General features: G+C 38.9%; 1 protein-coding gene across 2 annotated transcripts; it reads left to right on the top strand.

Moving 5' to 3' along the window:
- Window positions 1–852: 852 nt before the first annotated feature.
- UPF3B (UPF3B regulator of nonsense mediated mRNA decay) lies at window positions 853–17,055 on the top strand. Of its 2 annotated transcripts, XM_068962212.1 has the most exons (11): window positions 853–1,068; window positions 1,925–2,031; window positions 2,194–2,300; window positions 6,016–6,114; window positions 7,590–7,700; window positions 9,152–9,195; window positions 9,642–9,824; window positions 10,207–10,245; window positions 12,061–12,221; window positions 12,565–12,859; window positions 16,026–17,055. In XM_068962212.1, the coding sequence occupies exons 1-11, from the start codon at window positions 913–915 to the stop codon at window positions 16,173–16,175; spliced, it is 1,452 nt and encodes a 483-aa protein (XP_068818313.1). In that variant the 5' UTR covers window positions 853–912; the 3' UTR covers window positions 16,176–17,055. The 2 variants fall into 2 exon arrangements, with proteins under 2 accessions (XP_068818313.1, XP_068818314.1); XM_068962213.1 differs by lacking the exon at window positions 10,207–10,245.
- Window positions 17,056–18,542: the final 1,487 nt, after the last annotated feature.

Here is an 18,542-nt window from a genome sequence, read left to right as displayed (position 1 = left end):
GACTTAGCAGCAGCAGCAGCAGTATTTCATTCTATGGATGTGCCACATTTTGTTTATGCATTAGTGGGTTGACAGACATTTGGGTTGTTCCAGTTTGGAGATATTATAAATAATGCATAACTGGCCTTTTTAAAAGCTGGAAGGAGGTCAATCCTATCTAAAGTGAGTTGGATTTTATTTTCTCCTACCTACAGGGCATCAGTACCATGATAGATTCCTAATAACTTTTAAAAAGAGCGGTGAAAACAAATCTCACACATTTTGGTCATAATGCTCCTTTAAATGTCAGTGTTTTGTGCATTAAGTGTCTGTGAATCCTAAAAAATATAAGGAAAAAAAATTCTAAAGGTTCTGAAAGCTCACTTTACAACCAATAATAGAAAATACAAGTCGTTCCCCTAGTGAGGTAAACTTTGGATAACATCGGTTTTATCTCTGGAAAACGAAGCCCACAGAGTGTATCTTTCGATCTGAAAAACATTAACCTTTCAAGATTAAACTTTCCATTTACTTATAAACAGGGAACCTGAAATACTACTTCAGAACTCAGCCAGAAGCGGGTAACCGCTTTGAATGCCGGGATTTGTAGTCCGTGAATTACTCGTCCTAACCAAGATGGCGGATATGCTAATGAGCGGCCCCGAGGGAGTCTGGGCCGCGAGGGGATTGGGCGATGCGGGGATTCCGCGGAAGGGAAGCTAAGACCAGGTGTTACAACCTTTCCAGCGAAGGAAGCCGGATGCCCTGAAGTCTCGCGAGATCCTGCCGGGGCCCAATGGAGCGTTGGGGTCGGTTTATCACTAGGAGAGCTTGTTGGGGGCGGAGCTTTGCCGTGAGCGGGCCGGGAGGCGTAGGTCCCCGGCGTAGCGGCGTTTAGGCCGAGCTACCGCGGTGAGGAGCGAAGCTGTGGCCATGAAGGAGGAGAAGGAGCACAGGCCTAAGGAGAAGCGAGTAACCCTCTTGACTCCCCCAGGTGCTACAGGCAGCGGCGGTGGGGCTTCGGGAGACAGCACCAAAGGGGAAGATAAGCAGGATCGGAACAAGGAGAAGAAAGAGGCGTTGAGCAAGGTGTCTGGCCGGCTGTTGGCCCAGGAGAGGGCGGGACGGTTCCACCACCCGAGAAAGATGGTTGGGAATGGGGCTGTCCTCTTCCTCTCCCAATCTCTTCCTCTGTTTCTTCACTTGAGTGAAAATCGCATCACCCTGTCTCATCCACTCTCCCAAAATGGGGGTTCCCTTCCCGGCAGAGCCCCGGGATGGGAGTGAGGGAGGGCGGGGGGATTCCCTGACTAGAAGGGTTTAAGTCAGAGCCGTGAAATGATGATGGGGGGGGGGGGGCGATAGCGAAAAGGATGAGGAATTGAGGGGGCATTATTAAACAGGAAGGTACTATCACCAGCGGGAGTAGTACGTGATAGGAATATTAACAGGTTAGTTGAGGGAATGGGTGGGTGGCGGCTATTAATGGTCTTGGGCCAAATCGGGTACATTCTGTTCGGGGAGCAGTGAGGGAATTGGGGGTATTTCTTAGAATTTTGAATTCTTTATGCTGACTGAATAAGGACTTTATCAATCAAGAATTCCTGGCACCCACAAAAGACCAGGGTTGGTTTACAAATTTCTTACCACTACTGAAAAATGGGTGACAGAAAATGAGGCGAAAACCTAGTAAACCGTGGGGCTTCGGGTTAACAGAACCTAAGATTTCCTTGCTCCAGGCAGTTCTCGTTTCCGAGAGTTTTTTTTTTTTTTTTAACTATGTTACTGTTAACGTTTGACTAATCGTTCTGAGCGTTCTGAACATTCTCTTGGGTTTTTAGAAGTGATCTCATCTTTTAAAGGCCAACTTTCTTCAGGGACAGTGATTCAGGTATGACAGAAAATTGATTTGTACTAATTTTATTTTCCTTATTCATTTCTTAAGGTGGTAATTCGGAGATTACCGCCCACTTTGACCAAGGAGCAGCTTCAGGAACATCTTCAGCCTATGCCTGAGCATGATTATTTTGAGTTTTTTTCTAATGATACTAGGTAAAATAAGAGGGAGGGGTAAATGAAAAAGGTTTCTTCCATTCTTTTTTTTAATCCTACTCATGATTTCTATTTGATTTTTGAGCCTTTTTAATATATGCATACTTGTAATTCAGCCAGACACCTGCAAGCACATTCACATAATTGCTTTCCTCCCTGCAGTTTGTATCCTCATATGTATGCAAGAGCATACATCAACTTTAAAAACCAAGAGGACATTATTTTGTTCAGGGATCGTTTTGATGGTTATGTATTCCTTGACAATAAAGGTGAGTCCTTTTAACTGAAGGGGAGTTTGTCATTTGTTTAAGACAATGTATCCCTGTTCTCTTGATGCCTTCATAGTGTTTCTGAAATCCTGAGTGATAAGATGAGCAACATTTAAAGAGTTTTATGCATTTGATAAGCTTATGATAGCCTTATAAATAGATAATATGAGTTTTTACAGGTATTTGTATTAACCTATTATTTCTGTAGTTTGTCAACCAAAGGAAATTGCCACTGTTTTCTCCTCCTGTGACAGTTCTTTTGCCCTGTTTTAGGTGATCCGTTGTCTTGAGTATTTACTAGTTTTAAGTGATACTGACAAGTGACTCTTTAAACTTGTATGACAAGTTTTAAATATTTACTTCTCATCTTGCTTCAAGGACCGATACTTATTTAATTCAGATCCTTTGTCAATAGTTGCCAGTTGGAGTACTGTTTAACATTCTAAGTTGTATGTAATTAAACCACTGAGCTTGATGATTTCCCACTTCCTATCCAGGAGTTTATAGGGAAGAAAAACTTCTGCATTAACCCTCATTTTATTATTTGTTGCTTGCAACATTTAGCCAGAGAATGTCCAAGCCTTGCTACTTTTGCTACTAAGTTTGCTACTTTTCTTTTGGCTTTGCAATATTGAATGATGTGTGTTTTTGTTAGATTATATTTTTTCAATATTACTTCAGAGTTGGTAAAAAATGAAATCTTTGTCAGGGAATATGCCAGTAAAAGTTGAAGAATTGCTACTATGTTTGTCCAGTTTTTATTAATCCCCCCAAACCAGCTACTTTTCTGCTCCACCAATTTATTCCAGTAGATAGCAAGTGGTTTCCTGAAAATCTGAGTTGTGTTTAACTTTTTCCTCTCTTTATCCCTTACATTTAAACAAGTGATGGATTTTGTCAATTTATTGTTTTTAATATCTTGTTCATCTAGACTGAGGACGTTAGACTTACTGATACTTTCACATGTCCTCATCACCTAATGCTTAGACAACCACTCTCTCTAAACTTATAGAATTTTCCATTTTCTGTATAATTTAGTCTTACTTAGCCATGAAAATAATCTTTTTGAAGATAGTGACTTAAGACAGCAGTTGTGGGAAAAAAGTCCAAATTCCTTAGGTAGACAAAATATTTTCATCACTTCAGAAAGAATCCTGTATTCATTAACAGTCATCTCCCATTGTTTGGCCTCACTTCTATTATTATTAATTTTTTTTTTTGCCTATATTCCACAATTTCCTTTTGCTTTGGTCTGGTTTATCTATTCCTTTTCAGGTATATCAGTTATTAAGGTAATATGATTCTGCACTCACTAGGATTTCTAAAATCTTGTTTCCTCTGTGACTGCTTTGTGATATCTAATGGTCAGTTCTAGTCATTTATCCTGGCTTATGTTTACACACCAAAGGTGTAAAGATGGTATTTTATACCTTCTATGACATTATTCTATAGCAAGGATTTGATGTATTTTTCCAGTAGTCACTTAGGTTTTTAAAAAATTATTATTGAGATATAACTCATACCATAAAATTCAGTGGTTTTTAGTATATTCACAAAGGTTTATAACTATCACCACTGGGTAATTCCAGAATGTTTTCATCACTTCAAAAAGAATCCTGTATTCATTAGCAGTCATCTCCCATTCTCCTCTCCCCCAGCCCCTGGCAACGGCTAATCTACTAACTATGGATTTCCTTATTCTGAACATTTCATATGAACTAAATCATATAATATATGGCCTTTTGTGACTACCTCTTTTACTTAGCATGTTTTCAAGATTCATCCATGTTATAGTATGTATCATTATCTCATTGCTTTTTTGTTTTTTGACATTATTAAAAATTATGATAAAATACACATAAATAAAATTTATCATCTTAACCATTTTTAAGTGTGCAGTTCAGTAGTGCTGAGTACATTCACATTGTTCTGCAACTAATCTCTAGAACTTCTTCATCTTGTAAGACTGAAACTCTGCCCATTAAACAACTCCCCATTTCTCCCTGCCCCAAGCCTCTGACAGCTAGCTGTTAATACATTCTGCCTCTTTGAACCACTATTCTTATTAAGTTGACCATTCTAGGTGTCTCATATAAATGGAATAATAGTATTTGACTTTTAGTGACTGGCTTATTTTAATTAGCATATTGTCCTCAAGGTTAAGCCATGTTATAGCATGTGTCAGAATTTCCTTTTCCATTGTATGTATATACTTCATTTTCTTTATCCTTTCATCCTTTGAGAGACATTTGGCTATTGTGAATGCTGCTGCTGGAAATGTACAAACATCTGTTCAAGTTTCTGCTTTCACTTCTTTTGAATATATACCCCAAAGTGGAATTGCTGGGTCATGTGGTAATTCTATTTTTAATTCTTTGAGGAACCACCATACTGTTTGCCATAGTGGCTGCACCATTTTATATTCCCACCAGTAATGCCTGAGGGTTCTAATTTCTCCATGTCCTTGCCAACACTTGCTATTTTCTGGTTTTTTTCCCCCCTTTAACCATTCTGACAGGTATAAGGTGATATTGCATTGTGGTTTTGATTTACATTTCCCTAATGATTAGTGAGGTAATATTTTAATCTCTTCACATTCTTAAGCACACAGCATCTTTTCATTTGCTTATTGGCCATTTATATATCATCTCTGGAGAAATGCCTATTCAAGTCCTTTGAACATTTAAAAATCAGATTATTTGGGGGTTTTGTTGTTGTTGTTGAGTTACAGTTCTTTACATATTCTGTATATTGACCCCTTATTAGATATATGATTTGAAAATATTTTCTCCAGTTCTGTAGGCTTCCTTTTCACTCTGTTGATTGTGTCCCTAGATGCACAGAAGTTCTTAATTTTGATGCAGCACAGTTTATCTGTTTTTCACTTTTGTTGCCTGTGCTTGTGGTGTCTCCTGCTGTATTTTTTAATAACAGCTTTACTGAGATATAATGCACATGCCATAAAATTCACCCTTTTAAATAATTACAGTTCAGTGTTTTTTTAGTATATTCACAAAGTTGTGCAGCTATCACTACAATCTAATTTTAGAACACATTCATCACACCATGTACCCATTAGTTCTTACACCCCATCTCTAGACAAGCACTAACCTGCCTTCTATCTCTAGCCTTACTTATTGTAGAGATTTCTGGTTTTGTAAAAAAATCAATTAAGGTATAATTTTCATTTTAAAATGCATCCATTTTACATGTGCATTTGGTGACTTTTGGCATATTTATACCCCTGTATAGTCAGTATTGTGATCTTGTTTTGTTTTTTGTTTGTTTGCTTTTTGGCTGTGCCATGCAGTTTGCAGGATCTTAGTTCCCCCACCAGGAATCCAGTCTGGACCCTGAAGTGAAAGTGCCAAGTATTAAGCACTGGACCACCAAGGATTCCCTTTGATATATTTTTTTAAATGAAAATTAGTTTGTAGATTTTTCCCCCCACATATCACAATATCAGAGTTTAGAGGTTGAATTTAAATGAATATTTTAATTCCCTCCCATATATTTTTGTTGTTTTTTTGGTATAAATTGGGGACTGCTTTGGTACCATGTTAATTTTAGTTGTGCCAATGAGATTTATGCCTTTTGGGAGACCCTATTCAGATCACTGTCATCAAAGGAAGCCTAGAGAGCAGGAGATTGAGTCTCTTGTATCCATTTTTGACATTTTCTTTCTTTTAGCAAGTGTGCTATTTTTTCTAAACAGGTCAGGAATATCCTGCCATCGTAGAATTTGCACCTTTTCAAAAAGCTGCAAAAAAGAAGACTAAGAAAAGAGATACTAAAGTTGGAACTATTGATGATGGTATAGTATAGCTCTAGTTACTTAATGTGCTAATGCCATGTGTTTTTTCATTTAATCTTCGATTAATAATTGATTTACAATGTTGTGTTAAAGTGATTCAGTAATACATATATCCATTCTTTTTCAGATTCTTTTCCCATATGGATTATTACCAAATACTGAATAGAGTTCCCTGTGCTATATAGTAGGGCCATAGATTTTTAAAAGAATATATTACCTTTGTGGGAATTGAGTGGACTCCAGTCTTTTAAATTAAAACATATGAAATAAAGTTCATGAGAAATGTAATTCACTGATGAAAGCTTTGCTTTTAGAATGGAGATGGGTTTCCTCTAGTTATCACTCTCTTTGGCTAATGGCTTTTCATTCCTTCACCATTAAACAATATATTGTTGACTGTTGAGTAGTAAATCACCTTAGGTATATTCATTAGAGGACAATGGAAAAAGTCAGATGTTTCAAAATACAACTCCTTAAGGCCCCTTACATAATTTGACTTTTGGTTTCCATTTGTATAAAGAGGAAGAGTTATTGAGAACTGTGATGGAAAAATTTCTGTGCTTGAGTAACAACATAAAGTAACTGAAGTGGCCAATCCTGTTTCTAGGCTTTGAATATGCAGTTAACTGCACACATTGAACTGAAATACTGGAACTAAAAAACAAATAATTGCCATTTATGGTAAACTGGATCCAAGTTTTGAGATCTCTGTAATGTGGTTGTTGGTTAAGGACTTAGCCATAATATTTTATATCAGATTGGTATTTCAGAATCACCTAGTTTGGTTTCCATTATTATTTATTACTATAATGTGTATTTTATAAAGAAAACACAGGCAAGACTCAACACACAGCTGCTTATTGACTATATCATAGACTCAGATGTTGAAGACTAGATCAGGTGACATGCTCCACAGTGCATTCTCCACATAGAATATAATGACTCAGATGTGCTACCCCTTCTGATGTCGGAGGCATCTAGGAAAGAATTCCAGATATTACCATCACCTCTAGTGCCACATCTAGGACATCCCCCCTCATTTATCTGTTTAGAACACCCAATTTTCATTTTCTGAGTTTCTTTAAAGTGAGGTGTACCCATGTAGGAACTGCTTACATGCTCTACATGATACTCTCTGAGGGTCCCATAGCTATAGCTTACAGTTCTCCCATAAGTATGACTCTGGATTAATAGGAGTGGTGGTTTTTAAAAGCAAACTACTTAACATCCCTGGAGGTTGTGTTAAAATGCATGGTGTCTCACTTTGCCTGACTCTGTCGGTATATCTAATAGGAGTTCTCAGAGTAAGTGACCAATAAAGCCCCAAATAGTCTATCTTATGGGTATAGTTGGGTTTATTTTCAATCTTCCATGAAGCCGAAAATTATCTTCTTTGATAAGTAAATAGCCTGGATAATATTTCTTATTTTGTTTAAAGTCTGCTATATTTTCTATTTACTTAAATAATTCTTTAGATCCAGAATATAGAAAATTTTTGGAGAGCTATGCTGCAGATAATGAGAAAATGACATCTACTCCAGAGACACTGCTAGAGGAAATAGAAGCAAAAAATAGAGAACTAATAGGTAAGTGGGCAAAAGGAATTAAGCATTATGGTTTTTTCATCAGAAGACCTGTCAGACTCCCACTTCCGTCATTTGCTAGCTATGTGACCATAGTAAAGGCACTAACTTCTCTGAGACTGCTCGTTCTACTATAAAGTGCAGGTAATAGCTGACTCACAGGATTATAAGAATCCATCAATAAGATGGGAAATATTCTCTGACTTAATTGCACATATGCATATGTGCAATTAAGTCATGTCCAACTCTTTGTGACCACATGGACTATAGCCTGCCAGGCTCCTCTGTCCATGGGATTCTCCAGGCAAGAATATTGGAGTGGGTTGCCATGCCCTCCAGGGGATCTTCCCCACCCAGGGATAGAACCCGGGTCTCTTATATCTCTTGCATTGGCAGGCGGGTTCTTTACCAGTAGAGCCACCTGGGAAGCCCCCTCTGACTTATTTAGTGCCACACAAATGTTAGTATAAAACTTTGAAGAGCTATATGGGACCTTAAGATGTTAAAGAGTCTTTGAAGATCAGTTGGTTTTCTACTAATAAGTTCATATTCATAAAAAAAAAAATTTGACTTGAAAATATTTAAAAAAATGACATTGGTTACTGCAGAATTGAAAACCTCTTGAGAAATTCTAGCTTGGATGTTGGTTTTGGTATTAAGTTGTCACTACTGCATCGGCTCTAAACATAAGCATAGCCTCCAACATGCACAGGATTTCCACTCCTAGGAATTTCTCCAAAGGAAGTATGCTTTTCAAAAAGCTAGCTGTAAGATTAGATAGCATTGTTCAGAATATTGAAAAATGAATTAAATATTCTTTTAAAACTTGGTTTTTATTAATGGATGCTTCCCTGGTGGCTCAGCTGGTAAAGAATCCACCCGCAATGCGGGAGACCTGGGGTTGATCCCTGGGTTGGGAAGATCCCCTGGAGAAGGGAAAGGCTACCCACCCCAGTATTCTGGGCTGGAGAATTCCCTGGACTATATAGTCCATGGGGTTGCAAAGAGTCAGACACGACTGAGCGACTTTCACTTTCATAGTATAAGCCCACCTCTGATAGTTTCCATAAAATAAATTCCCAGAAGTGGAATTACGGGGTCAAAAGTATTAAAGATATTTTTAGCCCCTTATCCCAGTTTCTTCCTGGTTGAACAGATTTATACTCCCATCTGTAAAACAAGAGAATGTCCTTCACACCTTATTCTCACTGACACCAGGAATTGCTCTTTTTAAAATTTGTTTTATTGTTTTAATTTAAATTTCTTAACTTTTAATAAAACCTTCCTAATTTAAGTAGACTATTGTAAAACTTCTTTCCAATAAGATAGTTGTGAACTTACTGTTTGAGGGGTGTAGTTTTCCCACCTCGGGTGGTTGGCAGGGAATGTCAGAAAATGGACTCCTTTCTAGGGTTTGATTAAGTATTATTAATAATCTGTTTACATTTGTGTAGCTAAAAAGACAACTCCACTTTTGAGCTTCCTGAAAAACAAGCAGGTAAACCTTTTGTTTTTCTGGTTCTCACAATACTTCTATTTCATTGGTTCGCATTCTGTAAATTTAAGAGCATTGGGATTGTACAGTAGGGATAGCTGCTTTCTCTACCACTGTTCTTTAAATATTTGGCTCTCTGACCTGCTCCTTCACTCTGGTTGTTGGACCATAGATTCACTCTGCAGCGCTAGGGGTTCCTTAGCTTGTTCCAGTGGCATTCTTGATTTCCTGAAAGCCTTTGGATACTGTAGCAAGGCAGCAGTGGGAAACTGATGAGCAGGCTGTGGTCTTTTTCTCTCTCATATTCTGAATGGAGTCGGGAGGGGGTTAAGGAAGTGGAAAGTGGGAAGGAAAGATGATACAGTTAAGTGGGTGCCCACCGTACTTTCTGAACTATGTTTTTCGTGGTAATTACCTTGTCTGAAGACTTTGTTGATGTTTCTTTGCAGAGGATGAGAGAAGAAAAGAGAGAAGAAAGGAGGCGGCGAGAAATAGAAAGAAAAAGACAAAGAGAAGAAGAGAGGAGAAAGTGGAAAGAAGAAGAGAAACGAAAACGGAAAGATATAGAAAAGCTAAAGAAGATAGACAGAATTCCAGAAAGGGACAAATTAAAGGATGAACCAAAGATTAAGGTATGAACATAAGTTAAACTGACTGCATGTTGCTGAAAATTGCATGTACTATATCTACTTCTTCAAATGTGCATGCATCTTGTATTGGTGTAAACTATTTTAGTTTTGTTTTTGTCTTTTTTGGGAGGGAGTGAATCTTTCCTGTAATATTCATGTATTACTCTTAATTTAAGATAATTTAAAAGATTAAGTAGTTTACATGGGATTTCTCTAGTGCAGTGTTATTTATAATCATTGAAAATGTTCGATTTTGGATTATTATTCTCTCAGTTCATATATAAGGGCTTAGGGCTGGCTGGCATGAATTATGGGTTTTATTCAGCTTTTCCTTCATATTTGATACATGAAGTTGCCTCATCTGTTTGTTTTCCACTGTCTTCAGGTACACAGGTTTCTGTTACAAGCTGTGAATCAGAAAAATGTAAGGACCAAGTACATGATACAGAGCACCTAGTATCATGTCACACACACACAGGTCTTAGTTAATAAGTCCTTTTGGTGGCGGTGGTGGTAGTGTTACCTGTAGAAAATGCCCTCAGGCTGACTTGAGTCTTAAAAGCTGAACCGTTTTAAATTCCTGATTTAGAAAGAAACCCAGATGATTTCCTGATGCTCTGCTGTGTACCCAGAAGCTTCAACAATGTGCAGTCATGCCTTAAGAGCTCTTTCCCCTTCCTTTATACACCTCTCATACCTGGCTGCCTTGTGGGAGTTTTTGGAATATACATCCTCTCCCCTCTCACATGATTCCCCACGTTACCTTCTTGGGTCTACCTGGGAATCTGTGAGCAGCAGATTCTGATTAACACACTGCATGTAGGAAGAGGAAAACCTGTGGAAAGACTCCAGCCTAGCTGCTTCCCTTCCAGGGGCCTGGCTTGGGCAGCCCTTGCTCCAGCAAACTGCCCAGGGGAGTACTTGTACATAGTATGGCAGAGAAAGTCAGAGAAAATCTCACAGAGATGATGGCTGAGTCTCCTTTTACCTCCTCAGAATTCAGCCGGTCAAGTCGCTAGGGCACCCCGAGGCTCTCCAGGACTCATTGGTGATAAGGGGCTTGGCGGTGGCAGGGTGGGGAGGTACTCGTCTTAATTCCTTCTATCGATCTCTGTGTCTGCCCTGCTACAAGCAACCTGACTTGCTATTTCTGTCAGCAAGGCAGAAGGTCAAGCCGGCTATGCTAGAGACGTTCGTTAATAGTCTTATTAGAATAATGAACATCTTGGCTCCTGACGAAGATGTTCATTAGAGAAATAAGAACACTTGCAATGAAACCTGCACATGTTATCCTCACTTTGCACTGGTGCCTCTATAGTGTCCACTCTGGACTCACTGTTTTCAGTGGCTGTCTGTGTGCTGAAATACTTCATGCTTAAGTCTCATGCGCGGTGCTTTGCCTTTAGCTTCGTGGCTTGTATGATGCCTTCACACTGAGATGAAACTCTGTATGATGCCTTCACTCTGAGACTTGAAATTCCTAAAAATCTCTCTGAATATCCAACACTTAGGTGTGTATTCTAGAGAGATTTGTAGAAGCGGCATAATAAACTGTTAACAATCTGAACTTTATAAACCACTTTTTTTAGAATTGCATTCTGTCATATATACATATGACATTGAACAGAGTTCCTATTCAGTAGAGATGGAACTTCACAGTTCTGTTGTATGAGATATTTGGATTTTTAAATCAAATGCCAAATAATTCTTGCTTTTCATCTCTAATGATAGTATGATTGTACCATCATAAGTATGTAGCTACTCTCAGACTCAAGGCAAAATTATTCCTGCAATGGATCTCTCCTTTGGTGACAAGGTATTTGTTGTTCTAATAACTGTGTAAAAATAGTCCAGCAATAATGACCTGGCTAGCATTTTAAATTTGTACCATATTTTCCTATCAAGTTATACCGACATGCTGGCTTGCTACAGAAGGCGTACTTGAAAGTAAGGGTTGATCTACTCAAAGGTTGACCCATTTAAAGCCAAAGGAGTCTTGATCCTATTGCCACAAAGTGATTAAACCACTTCACTGGAGTGCATAACACTTTCACATTAATAGCACCCTTCTAGCAAATTACTGCTCTTTGTGCACTGTTTGTTCACCTGAAAGTCTGAGTACTGCAGAGACGGGGCCTTCAATAGCCTGCATTGAAAATATTTAGTATATTGTTTTCTTTGCGAGAATCAGAAGACAATCCCATCCTTCAAAATAAACCTAAGTTTGTTCTCTTTAAAGCTGCTCAAGAAGCCAGAAAAAGGAGATGAAAAAGAATTGGACAAAAGAGAAAAGCTCAAGAAATTGGACAAAGAGAATCTGAGTGATGAAAGAGCCAGTGGGCAAAGTTGTACATTGCCCAAGCGTTCTGAGGGTGAATTTAAAGATGAAAAGCCTAAGAGGTCGGTAGTCGAGGGCTCTTGGGTACATTTGTTTTCGACCTGTTTCTGGCTGCTAGTTTTACTGCTGCATTCTGGACTTGTACCTGAATCAAGATACTGGGTTTTATGAGGGGTATGGGGATGAGGAGGACAGGTTTCAAGTATTTTAGTATCTTAATCTGGTTGAATGACTTGGGGTTTTTTCCCAAATTGCTTTTCAAAATAGTAGGTTTTTTTTTTTTTTTTTTTTTTGCAATGCTGCTCCGAAAGTTCAGCCTCGTTGGAGTGGCCAAGGCAGGATCAGAGTGTTCCTTGTGATTAGAAGAGCTTCAAGGGTGCATTCTCAGATTTGTTTTTCGTGCAGACCTGAAGATGAGAGTGGCAGAGAATACAGGGAGAGGGAGCGGGATTATGATCGAGACCAAGAGCGCATCCTGCGGGAGAGAGAGAGGCTGAAGCGGCAGGAAGAAGAGCGCCGCAGGCAGAAGGAGCGCTATGAGAAAGAGAAGGCTTTCAAGAGAAAGGAAGAAGAAATGAAGAAGGAGAAAGAAACACTTCGGGATAAAGGAAAGAAGCCTGAAAGTACAGAGCCAGTAGGCAGCTCAGAAAAAACTGAAAAGAAAGAAGAAGTGGTTAAGAGAGATCGCATAAGAAACAAGGTGCTGCATTTCATTAAACTTCTTTTCATGAGGATTTTCTTTGTCTTTTCCTGCAAGTATAAAGGAGAGGGCTAGCTCATTGTTACGGAATTTTAGGGGAACTTTATCTGTACCTTTTTGCAGTCTTGGTGGGGTCCTTTTATTAAAGTTTGTGTATACTTTTCAACGGAGAAGGCAATGGCAACCCACTCCAGTACTCTTGCCTGGAGAATCCCATGGACGGAGGAGGCTGGTAGGCTGCAGTCCATGGGGTCACTATGAGTCGGATATGACTGAGCGACTTCACTTTCAGGTTTCACTTTAATCCATTGGAGAAGGAAATGGCAACCCACCCCAGTGTTCTTGCCTGGAGAATCCCAGGGACAGGGGAGCCTTGTGGGCTGCCGTCTATGGGGTCACACAGAGTCGGATGCGACTGAAGCAATTTAGCAGCAGCAGCAGCAGTACTTTTCAAACATACACAAAAGTAGAGAGAACAGAGGAGTAGTAGGATGTACTTATCACCCAGCTTTGGCAATTATCACCTTGTGGCCAATTTTCTTTCTACTCTACCCCATCTTACTCCTATGGGATTATTTTCAAGCAAAACCTAGACAGATAATTTCTTATTTAAATATGTCAGTATTAAGAGTAAAGACTTTTTTTAAAAAAAGTTTGGTCACACTGTGAGGCAAATGGGATATGGGATTTTAGTTCCCCGACCAGGGACGAAACCCATGCCCTCTACAGTGGGAGTGTGGAGCCTTAACCATTGGATTGCCAGGGTTTTTTCTTAATAAAATAACCCTAATATTATTTTTCTTAATAAAATAACCCTAATAGCATTTTCACACCAGACAGAAGAAGAATTTCTGACAATAACTCCTTAGCATCCTATCTACCCAGTGTATAGATTTTCCCAATTGTCTCATTAACATCTCTTTTCATTAACATCTTTTTTATAGGCTCTAAACAAGGTCCACAAATTGTATTTGCTTGAAATGTTCCCTTAAGTCTCTTTTAATCTAAGTAATTCCTCTTCCTTTCGTTTTCTACCATTTCTTTGTTGCAGAAACCAGTTTGCCCTCTAGAGCGTCTAATAGTCCAGAGTGGCTAATTATATCCCCGTGGTAACATTGAACATGTTCCTCTACCTTCTATGTTTCCTTGAAAACCAGTAGTCATATCTAGAGCAGGGTCAGAAAATTTTTTCCGTTCAAGGGCCAGATGGTAAATATTTTAGGCTTTTGTGGGCCATGTGGTCTCTGTCAAAACCAGTAAGCTTTGTAGGAAAGTAGGCATAAACAGCATGTAAAAGAATAAGCATGGCTGAGAGCCAAACTTTTTTCACAGAAAGAGGTGGGTGGCCCCCTCATCTAGAGGCCTTAATATATTCAGACCCAATTGTTGGCAAGAAAACTTGATAGGTGGTGGTGTGCAGTTCCTACTGCATTGTATCCGGGAGCATACAATGTCTTGGTATCCGTTTATTGTGATGTTAAGATTGACCAATAGTAATGGTACTATGGTTATGTGATAAGATGTTCTTGCTCTTAGGATACACAAGCTGAAATATTACCAATGAAGAATCATGTGATCAATAATAATGGTATTATGGTTATGTGATAGGATGTCCTTGCTCTGAGGATACACAAGCTGATACACAAGCACTTATTCTCCAGTGGTTCTGCAAAAATAATAATGTATCTATGTATGTGTGTACCTGCATACACACTAGAGACAGCAAAGGCATTTTTGACAAAATGTTAATCATCATGAATCTAGGAAAAGGGGTATTAGGTATTCATTGTACAAGTTTGGCAACATTTCTATAGATTTAAAATTTTTTGAGATAAAAAGTTGGAAAAATGGCTGATCAATTAGCTCCGGTATTGTAAGCCTGATCCATATAAAATTTTTTTATCAGCCTTTCTCCTAATGATGATGTTTAGGTTCATTATTTCATAGGGAGAGATTGGAAAATGTTGATATATATATACAAATTCTGCCTTTCCTGTTGCATTTATGATCTGAAATTCTTCCACAGAGAGTTGTTTTCCCTTATCAACTATTTGGTTAGTCTTGAAATTCAGTTCACACAGGAAAGGCAAAAATAGCACTTGATCCATTCCTTTTATTTACAGTATTCAGAGTAATGAGTTGGTGTCCCAGCAACTTGTAGGGGTTATCAATGAGTTTTGTTCTGCTTAGTCTTTAAATAACTTGTGGATTTAGAAATACTTGGTGAACTCCAACTTGTTATTATCAGTTATTGCCCTTGCTGACGTTTAACTTGTACTATCTTTGCACACTGGCAGCCCCATCATCGGTTTCTCTAAATACTATGTGGCAGTCTCATCTGTTTTAACGTTTCTTCTTGTTAAAGCAGTGAAATGTTTTGCTGGAATTACTCACTTGAGAATAATGCTTTAAGGCTCTTTCATATGTCAGGGAGAAAGGACAAGGAAGGCTCATGTTGTCTTTTGTTGAATTAGGAAAAAAAAGGCCTATACATTTAAGTTTTCCAGGGTCATATTGTGATAAACCAAACACATTACTTGAACTGAGAGGTATCTGGTGATGATATTGAGGCCTATTTAGGAACGTGAGATGTAAAGTGTTACCTAGAGATTCTCAAGCTGGGTTGTCACCTTGTCAAATCTGAATTAAGAGAGAGTCATATTTGTGCTAAGTTACTAGTGTCTGAGCTCATAACTTCAGGGACTTTGCATTATTAAGAATTGGCATTCTTTATTATTGTTTTCACTCCTAAAATTTTCTTAAGTGGTGGTGCATTTTAAAATCCATTTACTGATGGGGAGGAGAGGTAGACAACAACCACTCTAAATAAAAACTATTCAAGCTGATTCAGTACATCTTGAGATAGTAAAGAAAATTAGGCAGTAAACTTATCAAAATTTACTCTGGGCATATAAAATAATACTTGATAACTATTGCTTATAAATAGTTGTTTTTTATTTATAAAAATAAATAGTTGTGAAATAGTTGTTTTTCTTTGTAGGTAGGGGAAAGGAAGCAGGCAGTTTGAAGCCAAGTAACCATCAACACTTACTGTCATGTACTGTGCCCTCAAATTTTGATCTCGTGTGGGCTCTCACTGGTATATATATTCCCCTGGACATGCTTAGTAGCAGTTTTGTAACATGAGCATTTCATTTTACTTTAGGATCGCCCGGCGATGCAGCTTTACCAGCCAGGAGCTCGAAGCCGAAATCGACTCTGTCCCCCTGATGACAGCACCAAGTCTGGAGATTCAGCCATAGAAAGAAAGCAGGAAAGTGGTATTAGCCATAGAAAAGAAGGAAGCGAGGAGTGATAGGTCCAAATGGCCTTAGGTGTCCTGACTGTCTAGGCAGCCAAAGAGCACGAATTAAGCAATCCAGAAGTGCCTTCAGGGCAAAGGAATAGAGAGAGAGAGAGAAAGGGGGTCGCTGTGCTGGTGGGGTACACTGCAGAGGAGTATGTTTTGCGTTAAAGCAGGAACCCGATTGCAGGTTCAGATTGGAAGTACAATTTTCATTTTTTATGCAGTTCCTACAAATTTAAAGTGTCAGACAAAGCTGAGGGGGAGAGGACACGCATTGCAGTTTGCAGGCAAGAAGTATCACGAGAGGACTTATTTAGGTATGACACGAGAAGAAGATAGAAGAACTGGCTTTAAAATCAAAAGGTTTTCTTAATCCTGGATTGAATTTTCTTAAATTTCAATGGAGCAGAGTCACTGTGAAGTCTCGTTCAGATCTAGTTATAGTCATTGTTGGTGATAACTGTTGACTTTGTGTAGTGTAGAAGCAAGAAGCATGTAATTGTAATACAAGTACAGTGAAGGATATAACACATTTTCACTTATGCAGAAATTTAAATAGTCATGTCATGTCGATATCTTATGTCCTAAAGTTTTAGGATTAGTTTGGGAACAGCTACCCACTCCAGTATTCTGGCCTGGAGAATTCCATGGACTATGTAGTCCATGGGGTTGCAAAGAGTCGGACACAACTCAGCAACTTTCACTTTCAGTTTAGTTCTTTGTTTGCTTACGTGAGATTAGTGTAAAAAAAAAAATTTTTTAAACATCTCCTTTTGCCTTTAGTAATTTTTATATTTGTAAACTTTAACCCTTAGTTGGTTCTTGACAATCCAGTCTTTGTTTGACTTTAGGTCTCATGAGCTGAGTGCCTACCCTCTCCAGGAAGGAAACTGCACCAATATTTGTTCCTGTTCAACTTAGCTTGTTTTGCATTGATGTCAATAAATATCAACATCACTCAAGTATGAAGCTAAGTGTGTTTATTAACTTTACAAAATAGCTATTACTTTTGAGAAATTAAACTTTTGATACTTATCTTTTGGGAATTTTGAAAGTGGATGAATGCTATTTGTTTTTGCCTTCACTAGCACCATGCTTTTATTTTACCCCCAAAGAAGACCAAATCATGGTTCACCGTTCTTGTTCCATGAGAACCAGAATTCGTCTGGACGACATCCTTGAGCTACTGCTTCATTTCCATCTTGCCAGCTTCTCCTATGATGGCGTCAGTTTGCCTTTACTTAATAAGTCACTGCTTTATGTTTACTCAGCTTTTAGAAACCAGAATCCCAAAAGGCAGGTAAAGAGGAAGAGACATTGAAGGTGATTGAAAGAGAATGCTCCTCAGCTGACACAAAGGAGGAGGAATTTTCAAGGAGAAGAATGTCTGGCAGTGTCCCATGCCACAGGGAGAGGAGATTAAGGAAGACAAACATGCAGTGTTCACTGGATTTGGCACTATTGAAGCATGTGTGAACTGGTGAGAGAGAAACCATGTTATAGTGAGGGGTGAGTGGCAGGTGGGAAGTGGAGATGGGGGCAGATGGACATTCGGGTCTTGGAACTCAGAGGAGAGATTTGCACTGTAGATACCAGTTTCGAATTCATCTATTTTTAGGTGATCATTGAAGCCATGGACCTGGATTTAATCACTTAGAGGGAAAGAGTAGGGAAAAAACAGAAATAGACCTAGAGCCCAGCCTTAAAGAACTCTTAAGGATGCTAAACAGGTAAGGGAATGTATCTATAAAGACAGAAAAGGAGTAGCCAGAAAGTAAGTGAAAAACCAGAAGACCAGTATTACCTAACCCAAGAGAAAAAAATGAAGAAGGAAAGGGGAGTGGCCATCAGGGTTAGATGCTGCTGGAAGGTCAGTGTGATGCCTGAAAAAAGGCCATGGAATTCAGCGACTTAACAAATCACTGATGACCTGGAATGATAAGGAATGAAAGCCAGACTGCCCTGAGAATGGAAACAGCATAGACAGCTCTTCAGAGAAATCAAAAAAAATGGTGATAAAGGGTATTGGGGAAGGATTTTTTTTTAAATATGACAAATACTAAAGCATTTTTAGAAGCCCAAAGTAAAGATCTGAGAAGAGATGAATACCAGGGGAAGAGAGAACCAGTAGTGTAGGTTTCCTGAGAAGGCAGGTGAAAAGGGAGCCTCTTGACAGCCGAGGTTGTTGACAGTAGAGGCGTTGGCCTTCGGAGGAGCATCGCCCCAAAACTATCAGTCATGAGTTGGCATCACTTGCCTTTGTACCCAGCCTGGGGCCTGTTTCCAGCCCTCATGGCTGTTTTTGTGTCACTACCTCCCTCTTCTCTTCTGCTTGCCTTGCCAGTCCAACTCGTTAAACCATACTTACCTATCCCC

Source organism: Capricornis sumatraensis, chromosome X (genome assembly GCF_032405125.1).
Source record: "Capricornis sumatraensis isolate serow.1 chromosome X, serow.2, whole genome shotgun sequence".
Lineage (NCBI taxonomy): Eukaryota > Metazoa > Chordata > Mammalia > Artiodactyla > Bovidae > Capricornis > Capricornis sumatraensis.
This window is presented reverse-complemented; position numbering and strand designations above follow the sequence as displayed.

Excerpts from the sequence above, each read along its gene's own strand:
- UPF3B (XM_068962212.1), top strand. The coding sequence starts at position 913 with ATGAAGGAGGAGAAGGAGCACAGGCCTAAGGAGAAGCGAGTAACCCTC. Across the intron at positions 6,115-7,589 it reads AGTTGGAACTATTGATGATG|ATCCAGAATATAGAAAATTT; the intron begins GTATAGTATAGC and ends ATAATTCTTTAG. Across the intron at positions 7,701-9,151 it reads AAAAAATAGAGAACTAATAG|CTAAAAAGACAACTCCACTT; the intron begins GTAAGTGGGCAA and ends ACATTTGTGTAG.